The sequence below is a fragment of the Geotrypetes seraphini genome, chromosome 2 (assembly GCF_902459505.1).
Source record: "Geotrypetes seraphini chromosome 2, aGeoSer1.1, whole genome shotgun sequence".
Classification (NCBI taxonomy): domain Eukaryota; kingdom Metazoa; phylum Chordata; class Amphibia; order Gymnophiona; family Dermophiidae; genus Geotrypetes; species Geotrypetes seraphini.
This window is the reverse complement of record NC_047085.1, coordinates 1,572,584-1,588,314: the sequence shown is the minus strand read 5'-3', so window position 1 is coordinate 1,588,314 and position 15,731 is coordinate 1,572,584. Positions and strand designations below refer to the sequence as shown.

At 47.4% G+C, this 15,731-nt stretch overlaps 1 protein-coding gene across 1 annotated transcript in view; it reads right to left on the bottom strand.

Moving 5' to 3' along the window:
• Positions 1 to 15,731, bottom strand: part of CPSF1 (cleavage and polyadenylation specific factor 1) — a 406,695-nt gene that overhangs the window by 339,725 nt on the left and 51,239 nt on the right. The window contains exons 6-7 of the mRNA XM_033933046.1: positions 15,516 to 15,667; positions 3,441 to 3,587 (exon numbers count right to left, since the gene is read on the bottom strand). Of these exons, the coding sequence (XP_033788937.1) occupies positions 3,441 to 3,587; positions 15,516 to 15,667 (299 nt within the window). The remainder of the gene's footprint in view (positions 1 to 3,440; positions 3,588 to 15,515; positions 15,668 to 15,731) is intronic.

The window sequence follows — 15,731 nt, the reverse complement described above, 5'->3', positions numbered from 1 at the left end:
TTTTGTTCGACTCTTTTTGCACCCCTTTCTGAATCTGGGGATATACAGATTTTGCGCCTCGCTCACCGTGTTCTTGAGAAAAGACCAGGCATGTTCTACCGTTTGCCATTTTTTGGAAGTGTTCCTAAGTTTCTTCCTTACCATTTCCCTCATTGCTTCGTAGTTTTCTTTCCTGAAGTTGAAAGTTGTCGCTATGGTTCTCTTTCCTTTCGGTATTCCTACCTCAACCTTGAACTTGATCATGTTATGATCACTGTTTCCCAACGGTCCCACTACCTCTACTTCCTTTGCAGGTCCCCTTAACCCATTTAGGATTAGATCCAGAGTGGCATTTCCTCTCGTTGGTTCTTTAACAAGCTGCTCCATGAAACAATCTTGTATAGCCTCCAGGAATTCTGTCTCCCTAGCGCATTTTGAGCTTCCAAGACTCCAATCTATCCCAGGGTAGTTGAAGTCTCCCATAATAACCATGTTACCGCTTTTGCATTCTCGCTTCATCTCGGCTTCCATTTCTTCATCGATATCTCTGGTTTGCCCGGATGGACAATAGTATAGGCCCATCTTTATTTCAGGCCCTTTCCATCCCGGCATTTTAACCCACTCATTTGTCAGCTAGAAATATTGACCCGGATTGAGGAGATTCTAATGCTTCACTATCTTAACCCTAGAAAAGTTACCTATAAGAGATTCTTTAGCATCATATTTACAGATTAAGCTGCTAGACATTGGAACTGAAAGGAACCATAGCTGAACTGCTTCAACTAATAGCCAATCTGTCAATCAAATTGGGAAAGATTCCGGAAGACTGGAAGGTGGCAAATGTTACGCCAATCTTCAAGAAAGGTTCAAGGGAGGGAAGATCCGGGAAACAACAAACCAGTGAGTCAGGCCTCGGTACTGGGAAAGATGGTAGAGTTGCTGATAAAGGACCGCATCATTGATCACCTTGATGGACACGGGCTGATGAGGACCAGTCAGCACCGTTTTAGCAAAGGCAGATCGTGTTTGACGAACTTGCTGCACTTCTTTGAGGGAGTAAACAGACAGATAGACAAGGGTGACCTAGTCGACATTGTATATCTGGATTTTCAGAAGGCATTTGACAAGGTTCCGCATGAACGACTACTTCGGAAAATTGCGAGCCATGGAATCGAGGGTGAAATACTCACATGGATTAAAAACTGGCTGGAGCATAGGAAACAGAGAGTGGGGGGTAAATGGACAATACTCAGACTGGAAAAGCGTCACCAGTGGGGTGTCTTAGGGCTCGGTGCTTGGACCCGTGCTCTTCAACATCTTTATAAATGATCTAGACATTGGTACGATGAGTGAGGTGATTAAATTTGCTGACGATACAAAGTTATTCAGAGTAGTAAAGACACAGGGGGATTGTGAAGATCTGCAACGTGACATAATCAGGCTCGCGGAATGGACATCAACATGGCAGATGAGGTTCAACATGGATAAGTGTAAAGTGATGCATGTAGATAACAAAAATCTCATGCACGAAAACAAGATGTCCGGGGCGGTACTTGGAGAGACCTCCCAGGAAAGAGACTTGGGAGTTATGATTGACAAGTCGATGAAGTCATCCATGCAATGTGCCGTGGCGGCAAAAAGGGCGAACAGAATGCTAGGAATTATAAAGAAGGGGATCACGAACAGATCAGAGAAGGTTATCATGCCGTTGTACCAGGCCATGGTGCGCCCTCACCTGGAGTACTGCATCCAGGACTGGTCTCCGTACATGAAGAAGGACACAGTACTACTCGAAAGGGTCCAGAGAAGAGCTACTAAGATGGTTAAGGGGCTGGAGAAGTTGCCGTACAGTGAAAGATTAGAGAAACTGGGCCATTTCTCCCTCGAGCAGAGGAGATTGAGAGGGGACATGATCGAAACATTCAAGGTACTGAAGGGAATAGACTTGGTAGATAAGGACAGGTTGTTCACCCTCACCAAGGTAGGGAGAACGAGAGGGCACTCTCTAAAATTGAAAGGGGATAGATTCCGTACGAATGTAAGGAAGTTCTTCACTCAGAGAGTGGTAGAAAACTGGAACACTCTTCCGGAGTCTGTCGTGGAGTAAAACACCCTCCAGGGATTCAAGACAAAGTTAGATAAGTTCCTGCTGAACCAAAACGTACACAGGTAGGGCTAGTCTCAGTTAGGGCGCTGGTCCTTGACTAAGGGCCGCCGCATGAGCGGACTGCTGGGCACGATGGACCACTGGTCTGACTCAACAGCGGCAATTCTTATGTTCTTGATCTTATAAGGCTCTGACGTCTGTGGGAAGGCTTCCAGGTCAGCCACAGGCATGAGCAAATGCTCTCAGCTTTCCGAAGAGTAGTGCAGCTGGGAGAAGGCATCCAGCCAGCAGAGGTTAACACCCACGGGAGGGAAAGAGGCACGAATTTGGATCACAGAACAGAGGGAAGGACAACAAGGGGTGCATTGGGACACAGAAGGGAGGAAGAGGGAGCGCATTGGCACAGAAAGGGAGAGGCAGGATCCCAGTTCGTAAGTATGAGTCCGATGTAAGTCAGACGTTTTTAACCCGGATACATGTATTGGTACAGTGGTGAAATTGATGCATAGATTACAACTGTTCCAAAACACAGCAGCTTGCTTGATTTAGAGGCAAAAGATATGATCAGGTTATTCTGCTTTTGTGACAGTTACACTGGCTCTCTATTAAGGAGAGAGATAGTTTTAAATTGGTTACAACAGTATATAATTTACTATTCAGTATGAGACCAGAAGGTTTTGACTTACTATCTTTCCTTTGCAACTAACCATACTAATCATGTCATCAATCTTCTTTCAAACTTGGTCATCCTTCAGTGAAATCTATTTGTTTAAAGTCATTGATAGATACTTCTTTTGGATATTAGAGAACTAGGGGGAGGAAGGAAAAGGGATTGGGACTTGTATACTGCCTTTTTGTAGTTTTTCCACCACACTCAAAACAGTTTACATACAGGTACTTCAAGCATTTTCCCGATCTGTCCCGGTGGGCTCACAATCTATCTAATGTACCTGGGACAATTGGGGGATTAAGTGACTTACCCAGGATCACAGGGAGCAGCACAGGGTTTGAACCCACAACCTCAGGGTGCTGAGGCTGTAGCTCTAACCACTACACCACACTCTCCTCCTCCAGTGAAGTTACAATACATTTTTTCTTACTCTTTTCTGAAAAGTTTTAGAAACTTATTTTCTTCAATGGTTTTGTGATGATGTGAATGTTTAACTGTTTTGTATCTGTTGTAAATTTTTCCTGTACATGGGTTCTAGGGACTTACGATGTTATCCACCTAGAATCAACTACTGAGATTAATGCAGGTTATAAATCACAAGAATTGGAATAGAATATAGTCCAGCTAGATCTGATAAGCAAGGATCAGGTCAGTAACAGGAGGAGAGAATAAGAAAACACATACCCAGGCCAGGTCTGATTCGGTTCGAAGAGAATCAATAATGTGGGTTCATAGTAGCCATAGAGGAACTGCAGATCAATAATGTTCAGCAGCTTCTCATCTAGCTCTCGAATGTCAATGATGTAGCTTGGCAGGAAACTGGATTTCTGTCTATAAGAATAATAAGTGCATTCATTCACATGCCTACCCCAGAAGTAGGGAGATGAAACAAGTTCACAGAAACATGACATGAAAGTAAATAAAGACTCAACCCCCCCCCCCCACCTTTCATTTATGAATTTCCTTCAGTATACTCCACATCATAACTCCTCACAGCTAAGGAAACTCTATGCTTATCCCACTCTTCCACAGCTAAGGATCGTCTCTCCTTATTCCATACTCCCCCCACAGCTATGGATCCTCTGATGCTATCCCAGGCTTTACCCCTCACTCTCACCAAAGCTATGGATCCTCTGTGCTTATAGTAACATAACATAGTAAATAATGGCAGATAAAGACCTGAGCAGTGCAGGCTGTGAGAACATTTCATTCACAGAATTGTTTGCACTAAAGTCTTCATCGGTCTTATTTTATATATTTTTTATAAATTCTTTTTCTTATTTAAATATTTTAATTATAGAAAAGTTAAAAAAGTACACATCTCTTTTAGAGAAGCATAGCAGGGGCTCTTCACCAACATAGGCTATGTTTCGCCCAGGGGGCTTTATCAAGGTATTTTCCCCTGACAAAAAGAAAAAAGAGAGTCACCATAAAAAGTTTCAATCATATCATTTTCACTTATAGTTTACAGCTAACCCATACAGACATATCTTCAAGCCCATATCAGTAGCCAAAAAAACAGTTTATATAGAAAAAATCAAAGAATCTTAACAGATACCTTTGTTATGCCGGTTCCATGAATACTGCCGATAGTGTGTAAAGCAGAAACATGGCGGCGGCGTTTTTTTATCCCAGGGGGCAACGTGATGATCTCATACAAACGTACCCAATCAAAATCCAAGACAGCAGAGGGAGATTTAAACTAATGTCATCCATTCAACTTCAGAGTTCAGACCATTCAGTTTAACAGTGTTCAAGGAAAAAATCAGTTGTTGTTCTTTAAAGTTTAAACGCTCTACATGGTTCCCACCCTCATTCAATACATTCAACGATTCTCCATTTTAGATCTATTATTTTATGCCTCATGACCTGCCAGTGTTGCACGAGCGGCGCTTCCAGACTTCCGCTATTAATTTTGGATTTATGCTCCGTTAGCCTAACCATAATTTTCCTACTAGTTCTTCCAATATAGACAAGGTCACAGGGGCATATTATCGCATATACGACATGAGTGCTGTTACATGAAGTATTTTTCTTTAGTTTAAAAGTCCTCTTAGAGCCTGGGTCACTCCATTCAGGGCCAACAATTGCTTGTGAGCACCACTGGCATTGCCCACAGATTTCCTGAGAAAACTGTTGTTCCTCTGCAGTTTCACCTTTTTCCTCAAATTTTTGTACAGACAAAAATTCTCCAATAGTTTGACCTCTCTTAAAAGAGACAGTCGGGTATATTTGAAAGCATGGATGCAGCTGTAACACAGGCCAATGGGATTTAATACTTTGAAAAAAACTATTACTTACATCAGTATAGGGAAGCACACAGATCATATTCTCATCAATCTCATTATTTTTGTTATTCCTACTTTCTTGAATCAATAATGATCTATTAGCATACTTAGCACGAAGATATGCTTTCCTGATAGATTTTTTAGGATATTGTTTCTCCCGAAATCTCTGAGTCATTATTTCTGACTGTTTTTCAAACTCATTTCGATCAGAGCAAATCCGTTTGATTCTCAGGAACTGACTCACTGGTATGTTATATTTAAGAAAGTATGGATGGTAGCTCGAGAAATGTAAAAAATTATTCCGTTCAACTTCCTTCCTATACAGAGTTGTTTGAATTGATTGATCTTTAAGAATCATTATATCCAAATATGCAATCTTAGTAGGATGAACTGTCATAGTAAAGGTGAGATGCGGGTCCAAGGTATTCATCCATGTGAGGAAATATTCCAAATCTACATATGATCCACCTCAAAAGATTAATATGTCATCCAAATAGCATTTCCATAGTTTGACATTTTGAAATATTGGTGCTGAGTATATATGATCTGATTCAAATTTAGAGACATAAAGATTAGCCACCGAGGGTGCTAGGGTTGCCCCCATCACGACTCCTTGTGTCTGGTAGTAAAAGTCACCTCGATACCAAAAATAATTTGATCGAACTACTAACATAGCTAATTTCATGAGCCAATCTGCTTTAAAACGGCCCAGATCCATATTCTCCAAAGTTTCTTTAACAATCTGTAAAGCAGCGTACTGAGGTATTTGAGTATATAATGAAGTGATATCGAGAGTAACCAAATAGGTAATTTCAGAAATATTATTCACAGTCTCATGGAACCGGCATAACAAAGGTATCTGTTAAGATTCTTTGATTTTTTCTATATAAACTGTTTTTTTGGCTACTGATATGGGCTTGAAGATATGTCTGTATGGGTTAGCTGTAAACTATAAGTGAAAATGATATGATTGAAACTTTTATGGTGACTCTCTTTTTTCTTTTTGTCAGGGGAAAATACCTTGATAAAGCCCCCTGGGCGAAACATAGCCTATGTTGGTGAAGAGCCCCTGCTATGCTTCTCTAAAAGAGATGACCGCGTGCAGGCAGGCAGGAGAGCGGCAAGGAGCAGGAGAGGCCCGGAGGAGCAGGAGAGGGGAGCGCCGAAGGAGGCAGAAGGCGGGCAGGCAGGCTAGCAGCAGGGGTAAGCGGCGAGAGTTAGCTCCGCCCCCCCACCGCGTCAGAGGCAGAGGCAGCGTCAGCGCCCGGGCTCCCCCTTAAAGGAGTTGAGCCGGAGCGCGACCTGCATCTCTGACCGCGTGCAGGCAGGCAGGAGAGCGGCAAGGAGCAGGAGAGGCCCGGAGGAGCAGGAGAGGGGAGCGCCGAAGGAGGCAGAAGGCGGGCAGGCAGGCTAGCAGCAGGGGTAAGCGGCGAGAGTTAGCTCCGCCCCCCCAACGCGTCACAGGCAGAGACAGCGTCAGCGCCCGGGCTCCCCCTTAAAGGAGTTGAGCCGGAGCGCGACCTGCATCTCTGACCGCGTGCAGGCAGGCAGGAGAGCGGCAAGGAGCAGGAGAGGCCCGGAGGAGCAGGAGAGGGGAGCGCCGAAGGAGGCAGAAGGCGGGCAGGCAGGCTAGCAGCAGGGGTAAGCGGCGAGAGTTAGCTCCGCCCCCCCACCGCGTCAGAGGCAGAGGCAGCATCAGCGCCCAGGCTCCCCCTTAAAGGAGTTGAGCCGGAGCGCGACCTGCATCTCTGACCGCGTGCAGGCAGGCAGGAGAGCGGCAAGGAGCAGGAGAGGCCCGGAGGAGCAGGAGAGGGGAGCGCCGAAGGAGGCAGAAGGCGGGCAGGCAGGCTAGCAGCAGGGGTAAGCGGCGAGAGTTAGCTCCGCCCCCCCACCGCGTCAGAGGCAGAGGCAGCGTCAGAGCCCGGGCTCCCTCTTAAAAGGGGGCGTGCCACGAAGGCGAGCGGCAAAGGCGCTCGCCTTAGCGAGAGCGCCTTTGCGAAGGGCCTTGAGAAGGGCCAAGGCACTACAGGATCAGCACACACCAGAGGGGAGTCGGGGAGAGGACAACAGCAGCAGACAGAGAGTGAGGGAGAGAGGACGCAGCAGCAGCAGGCAGAGTGAGAGACACCAGCAGGCAGAGTGAGAGGACACCAGTAGCAGGAGGGAGCGGAGACCAGAGTAGGAGAGCTGAGAAAGAGCAGAGCAGATAGACTGAAATGGAGGCAGCCGGATCACAGCGGAGCTTTCCAGTGTACTGCATGGACTGCCATATGTACGACTACCTCCCCTCGGGAAGGCGGGAGTACATATGCAGTCGGTGTCGGGAACTGGAGAACCTGAAAAAGGAGGTCGGGAGACTGCAGGCCAGGGTCCAGGAGCTGGAAGGGCTGTACGCCCTAGAAGAGCCAGGCCAGGCGTCTGAGGAACCAGACACAGCAAGCTCCATCGAGGATCAGGTGAGGGACCTTGAGAGATACATCGAAGAAGCCTACAGGAGGGTGGAGGAGAAGGACCAGCAGCATCACGGACAGGCATCCCTAGATGATGAGAGCCACAACCCACCGGAGGATGGACCCAGTGGAGAGGCCGAACAAACAGAGGGGGCCGAGGCGAACCAGGACCCCGAGGGAGGAGCACCAAGATACACCAAGGATACGGACCTGAGGCAGAGGAGGCTACTGAGAAAGGGGAAGACTGCAATTGTTATAGGAGACACGATCCTGAGGGAGGTGGACAGTCATGTGGCCGGAGGGAGAGAGGACCGGCTAGTGACATGTCTCCCAGGGGCCAAGACGAAGGACATCGCCGACAGAATCGAGAGGATCCTGGACGGAGCCGAAACAGAGGAGACAGCAGTAATTATCCACGTCGGAACAAATGATGTTAGTCGGAGGAACTTCAGCATGCCTGCGCTAACGGACCAGTTCAGGGTCCTGGGAAGGAAGCTGAAACGGAGGACACAGAGGATAGTCTTCTCGGAGATCCTGCCGGTCCCGAGGGCAGATGCAAGGAGGCAGGCCGAGCTCCAGGATGTGAATGCGTGGCTGAGAAAATGGTGCGAAGATGAGGGCTTCCACTTTGTGAGGAACTGGTCGTCCTTCTGGGGAAAGAGCAAGCTCTACAGGCGGGACGGCCTGCACCTGAGCACGGTGGGAACAAGAATACTGGCAACCAACATGAAGAAGGAGATCGAGAGGGCTTTAAACTAAGGAGAGGGGGAAAGCCGACAGCAGACCTGATGACGCTTCGGACAACGGTATCCAGAAAGGATGCTGAACGGGAAGACAACTACAGGGAAGAGGACGGGGAACCGATGGAGCTCGAGATCAGACAGCGAGGGAAGCACCAGGTAACAGCAACTTACTGTGAGGGACTTAAGTGGCAGGGGGATTCAGGGGGGCGGGGTGGAACCAAAATGCAAGCAGAAGGCAATAAGGAGGAGCCACAAGGTAAGAGGGATCAAACCAAGGCCCAGGGGACAAGAACATGGGAGGGGGCTGGCAGGGCAGGAAATTCCCGAGGAAAAGCGGGGAAGGGAGGGGGGGAGGGGACACGAGGAGGCATAAATTTGCAAGGGTAAAGGATGAGGGTAAAGCAGAGGCACAGTTAACGGGTGAACAGCCCGAAACTCAAGGGAAGGAGGTCCAGGTAAAAGCAGAGGTGGGGGACAGACGCCGGGACCTACAGTGCTTATACACAAATGCAAGAAGCCTCAGGGCCAAGATGGGTGAACTGGAAGTCATGGCCAAAGGGGAGGACCTGGATGTAATTGGAATTACGGAAACTTGGTGGACAGAGGACAATCAATGGGACGTGGCGTTGCCAGGGTACAAGCTCTACAGGAGGGACAGGACCCACAAGAAGGGGGGAGGCATAGCACTATACATAAAGGACTCTATCTACTCGGTCAGGATGGATACGGCGACGAAGGCAGAGGGGCTGGAATCACTATGGGTCAAACTGCCGGGAACCAAAGGTGCAGACATAAAACTGGGGCTGTATTATCGTCCACCTGGTACGCCGGATGCAGTTGGACACGACTTGGAAGCGGAACTGAAGCAGGAATGCAGTACTGGAAATGTAACAGTGATGGGGGACTTCAACTACCCGGGGATAGACTGGAGTACGGGTCACTCCAACTGCACCAGGGAAACGGAATTCGTAGAAGCTGTGAAGGACTGCTTCATGGAACAACTAGTCAAGGAACCGACGCGAGGGGGAACTACTCTTGACCTCATCCTTAACGGATTAGGGGGGCCTGCAAGAGGGGTGGAAGTGGGAGGACCACTAGGTAACAGTGATCACAACGCAATCAGATTCACATTAGAAAGAGGGACACCCATAGTGAGGAGGACCGCATCTACTGCGCTCAACTTCAGGAAAGGGAACTATGTTGCCATGAGGGAAATGGTGGGGAGGAAGCTCAAGAACAGCTTTAGGATGGAGACTGTAGGAAGCGCCTGGACCCTATTCAGGGACACCCTGCAGGAAGCACAAAACCTGTACATCCCCAGTTTCAGGAAAGGCTGTAAGAACAAGCGGTCAAAAAGCCCGGTTTGGATGACAACTGAAGTAAAGAGGGCAATAAGTGACAAGAAAGTGTCCTTCCGGAGATGGAAAAAGGACCCAACGGAGGAAAATCACCAGAAGCACAGGAATTGCCAAAAGGAATGTCACCGAGAGGTAAGAAAGGCAAAAAGGGAATACGAGGAGGGGCTGGCCAGGGAGGCGAAAAACTTCAAATCATTCTTCAGTTACGTAAAAGGGAAGCAACCAGCGAGAGAGGAGGTGGGGCCGTTGGATGATGGGGATAGGAAAGGAGTGATTAAGGAGGATAAAGAGGTAGCTGAGAGGTTGAACATGTTCTTCTCGTCGGTCTTCACGTGCGAAGACACATCCAATATACCGGACTCAAAGGAGCTCATGAGGGGGGAACAGGCCGAAAGATTGGAGCATATAGAGGTAAATCTGGAGGATGTCCTCAAACAGATAGACAGGCTAAAAAGCGGCAAATCACCGGGACCGGACGGTATCCACCCAAGGGTTCTAAAGGAACTAAGACAGGAAATAGCAGGCACAATGCAGCATGTTTGCAACCTATCCCTGAGAACAGGAGAGGTGCCAGAGGACTGGAAACTGGCAAATGTCACACCTATCTTTAAGAAGGGATCGAGGGGTGACCCCGGGAACTACAGGCCGGTGAGCCTGACTTCAGTTATAGGGAAGATGGTGGAAGCGATGATCAAGGACAACATTTGCGAACACATCGAGAAAAATGACTTACTGCGAACAAGCCAGCACGGATTCTGTAAGGGAAGGTCATGCCTTATGAACCTACTGTACTTCTTTGAGGGAATAAGCAGTCAGGTGGACAAAGGGGAACCCATGGACATCATTTACCTCGATTTTCAAAAGGCTTTTGATAAGGTGCCACATGAAAGGCTGCTTAAGAAGCTGTGGAACCACGGGGTGGGCGGAGATGTACACAGATGGATCAAGCACTGGCTGTCAGGTAGACTGCAGAGGGTCGGAGTGAAGGGCCAATACTCAGACTGGCGGGGAGTCACGAGCGGTGTGCCACAGGGATCGGTGCTGGGGCCGCTACTCTTCAACATATTTATCAATGACCTGGAAACAGAGGCAAAATGCGAGGTTATAAAATTTGCGGACGATACCAAACTCTGCGGAAGAGTTAAGACCAGGGAGGAGTGTGAGGACCTACAAAGGGACCTGGACAAACTGGAAGACTGGGCAAACAAATGGCAAATGCGCTTTAACGTGGAGAAATGCAAGGTCATGCATATAGGAAATAAGAACCCGTTGTTCAACTACAAAATGGGGGGGGGCACTGCTGGGAGACAGCGGACTTGAGAGAGACTTGGGTGTGCTAGTGGATGCATCAATGAAGCCATCCGCACAGTGTGCAGCAGCGGCGAAAAAAGCCAACAGGATGCTGGACATCATAAAGAAGGGTATCACAACCAGGACGCGGGAAGTCATCATGCCACTATATCGGGCGATGGTGCGCCCGCATCTGGAATACTGCGTTCAGTATTGGTCGCCGCACCTCAAGAAGGACATGGCGGTGCTTGAGAGAGTCCAAAGAAGAGCAACGAAGCTGGTAAGAGGGCTAGAAAACTGCCCATACGCTGAGAGGCTGGATAAGCTGGGTCTCTTCTCTCTGGAAAAGAGGAGGCTCAGGGGAGATATGATAGAGACCTTCAAAATCCTGAGAGGCATAGAGAGGGTGGATAGGGACAGGTTCTTCAGACTGAGAGGGACAACGGGTACGAGGGGGCACTCGGAGAAACTGAAGGGGGATAGGTTCAAGACAAATGCAAGGAAGTTTTTCTTCACCCAAAGGGTCGTGGACACATGGAATGCACTCCCGGAGGAAGTGATCAGGCAGAATACAGTACAGGGATTCAAACAGGGATTGGACAGATTCCTGAGGGACAAAGGGATCGTAGGGTACTGAAAGGGGTGCAGGGACAAAGGGTCAAGAATTTGATGGGAAGATAGGACTTCGATGAGAAACCAAGGGGTGATTCAGACAGGTCATGACCTGTTGGGCCGCCGCGGGAGCGGACTGCTGGGCGTGATGGACCTGTGGTCTGACCCAGCAGAGGCACTACTTATGTTCTTATGTTCTAACTTTTCTATAATTAAAATATTTAAATAAGAAAAAGAATTTATAAAAAAATATATAAAATAAGACCGATGAAGACTTTAGTGCAAACAATTCTGTGAATGAAATGCTCTCACAGCCTGCACCGCTGAGGTCCTAAACGGAAAAAATGTGTATCTAAGGTTGTATATGTGATACTAATTGAACTTAACCTTGGAAAAGAAATATACTCTTTCTTGCCTTATTTGCTTGTAGATAAAGACCTGAACAGTCCATCCAGTCTGCCCTTTAGTTCTTCTCATTAAAAATACTTTGATTAAATTAACTTGTCTCTTCTTTGATATGTCTGGGCCATAGATTGTAAAGTTCACCTGGTACTGTCCTAGGTTCCAACTGCTGAAATTGCCATCTAAGCTCACTTCAGCTTATCCAACCATCCCGTTGTTTGCAGGATATCTACTGTAAAGTCTGGCCAGTAATGTCCTCATGTTCCAAGTTAGTGGAGTTGCCATTGATGCCCTCCCCAGCCCATCCCAGGCTTCACCCTTTACAGCTAAGGATTCTTTGCTCTTATGCCACACGCTCCCCACTCCCCCCACCCGCAATAGCTAAGGATCCCTCTGTGCTTCTCCCAGGCTTTACCCCTCACGTCCCCTAACAACAAGGACCAACTTCGGCAGAAAGGAATGAACAGGCTGTAGCATCACCCACTCCCAGAAAGGGAGGCCTACAAGAGAAAGCCTGAAGCTCAGAAACACATCTCGCAGAAGTAATGGCTACTAGGAAAAACGCCTTGAGAGTAAGGTCCTTCAACGAGCAGGAACCCAGGAGCTCAAAGGGAGGGTGGACTAGCACGGACAGGATCAGATTGAGATCCCAGGCCGGAACTGAAGGCCACATTGCAAGCTGAAGCAATTTAGCCACCCTAAAAAACTGAAGCACATTTGGAAAAGAAGTTGAACGCTTACCCTGCAGCAAACTGCGAAAAGCAGACAAAAGCTGCAAACTGAACCCAGAGAGAAGACCAGGCCAAGCCCCTATCCAGGCCATCCTACATGAACTACAAGATGTGAGGCAAAAAGGCACGAAAGGAAACCACTCCACGCGCAGCATACCACTCTTCAAAAATATGCCAAACCCGCACATAAACCCGAGAAGTGGAAAGCCTCCAGGATCCCAAGAGAGTGGGGATCACTTTATCTCAATAACTTTTCTTACCTAGGCATTCCCTCTCTCAAGAGCCAAGCCGTAAGACAAAAGGGACCCAGATCAAATGTTGGAATGGGGTCCTGCATCAGAAGGTTGGGCGAGAGGGGCAGCGGAAGAGGATCTGCCATGAGAAGACGAACCAGACCCGTGTACCATGGGCATCTGGGCCAGTCCTGAGCCACCAGGATCATGCGGCCAGGGAACCAAGTAATGTGAAGGACTCTGCCCACAATGGGCCACAGAGGAAACACGTACAGGAGGCCCGCCGTCAGCCAAGGCTGTACCAGAGCATCCAGTCTCTCTGCCTGAACATCCCTGCGCCGCCTGAAGAACCGTGGCGCTTTGGCGTTGACATTCGTGGCCATCAGGTCCATGACTGGTGGCCCCAAAGACTGCGGGACGGAGATGAGTCTCTGCCCACACCATGAGCAGAGCAGCCTCTTGCACCACCAGACAACTTCTAGTTTCCCCCTGACAATTGACATAAGCCACCTGTGGCATTGTCAGAGAGAACCTGATCATACTTGCCCATCAACAACGTCTGAAACGCTACCAACACCAGCCGGATGGCTCTAGTCTCCAGAACACTGATTGACCGAGATGTCTCCTCCGGAGACCAGCTGCCCTGATCCAAGTGACCGAGAAACTGAGCTCCCCAACTGAGGAGACTGGCATCTGTGAGAAGCACTGTCCATTGGGGCTGATCCATACTCACTCTCTGCACTAGATGTAAATGCGCATGAATCAAGTCTCTTTCATTTGAAAGGAAACTCTGCAATGAGAGGGCATAAGATGAAGTTAAGAGGTGATAGACTCCAGAGTAATCTAAGGAAATACTTTTTACAGAAAGGGTGGTAGATGCATGGAACAGTCTCCCAGAAGAGGTGGTGGAGACAGAGACTGTGTCTGAATTCAAAAGGACCTGGGTTAGGCACGTGGACTCTCTCGGAGAGAGAAAGAGAGAATGGTTACTGCGGATGGGCAGAGTAGATGGGCCATTTGGCCTTTATCTGCCATCATGTTTCTACGACTGAAGCCACCAACAGAGACTGCGATGAACTAACTCCCAAAGAGGAATGGGAGTCCAAATCGTGCACCTGGGGCAACCACCGTTGAAGCACAGCATTCTGAAGAGGGCGCATGTGAACCCAGGCCCACCAAACCACGTCCAGTGAAGCTGCCATCAACCCCAAGACCTGGAGAAAAAACTTGAGCTGAGGTAATATAATAGAATGTATAATGAAACTCCAGTCATGGGCCCTTAATGTACAAATGAAATTGAACGAGTCTAAAACAAAACTACTCTGGCTAGGCCCAAAATTAGATCAGATACCTTTGTTTATTATACTGCCTTCAGGATCTTCACTACCGATTGAATTCTCAAGTAAAGTCCTGGGTGTCATTTTAGACTCAACACTTTCTTTTAATGACCATCTTAATTCTCTGGTGAAAAAATGTTTCTTTAGTCTTCATATGTTGAGGAAAATGAGATCCTGCTTCCATCAACAACATTTTTCTGTCCTTGTACAATCAACTATTCTTTTGAGGTTGGATTATTGTAATGCAGTCTTCTTAAGCCTGACTAAGAAAAGTCTTCAAAGACTTCAGTTGATCCAGAATACTATGACTAGGCTGATCTTTGCAAAAAGTTAATTTGAACATCTTTCTCTGCTTTTGCTAAAACTTCACTGGCTTCCAATTATTTCTAGAGTCTATTTCAAATGTGCTTGCTTTACATTTAAGATCTTATATGGAATTTTTCCTTCTTTCCTCTATTTTGGAATTTTACAAGATCTGAGATTACCAGACCTACTCAAAAACTTAAATTATCCTTTCCTACACTGAAAGGTGTCATCTATACTGGAAAACTAGGGAAGTCTCTTCTTTTCAAAATTATTGAGCTCTGGAATAATTTTCCTGTCCAATTGCATGATCTGGGCTCTCTCCAATCATTTCATAAACATCTGAAAACTTGGCTTTTTACAAAATTGTGATCTTCGTTTCCTTTTATATTACCCCTATCCCTATTATTATTATTTTTTTTTTTTTAATTTACTGTAAACCAAGTCGAGTTCTATTCTTATAGAGAAGATGCAGTATATAAGCTTAAGGTTTAGTTTCGTTTAAGACACCGGGAAGCCATCAGAAGACGAATCTGTGACTGCAACTTGACCACTCTGGCCTGTCAGCTACAGACCAGAGTCTGCTTCTTCTCTATGCGAGCAGAGTTAAAACCGAGGTGAAAACTCCGAGCACGGAAAACACCAAATAAAATGAGAGAGAGAGAGCGCACAACAGAAACACTCCTTCCGGCTCGTGTGCAGAAGGGAAAAACTGCAGCTGGCAGTAGAGCTTCCAGTGAAGTAGTAGGATCACAGAAAAGATATGGAGTCTGCATATGGTTTGTGGCCCCGGGAGATAACCCGCTTGTCCAGAATGACACACCTAATGCACTGGAAAAGTAGTTAAGCACAGCTACCTCTATGAATGCACTTCAGCATCCCGCCTTTTCTTATTATCCTTCTTCTTACCCCTCGCCTATTGCTCCTTTAGGCTTCTGGTGTTTATTCATACAAGTAACACAGGGAGAAAAGTGGTGTTCACTTCGACATTAGACAACCCTTCCCGGCTTACCCCTCCGCCACGACGCTCTCATGCTCATCTGTCAGGGTGTCTCTACGAAAGGGCAGCACCACCAGTCTGGTTCCATAGATTAACATAACTGCACAGCGCCCATCAGGATCCACGCGCACTCGGGGAATGTGAACATTTTGAACAAACCCATCCTGTGTGCCAAAACAAATACAAAATAATTACAAAACTGTCCTGTCTCCCTAGTATCAGAGACAG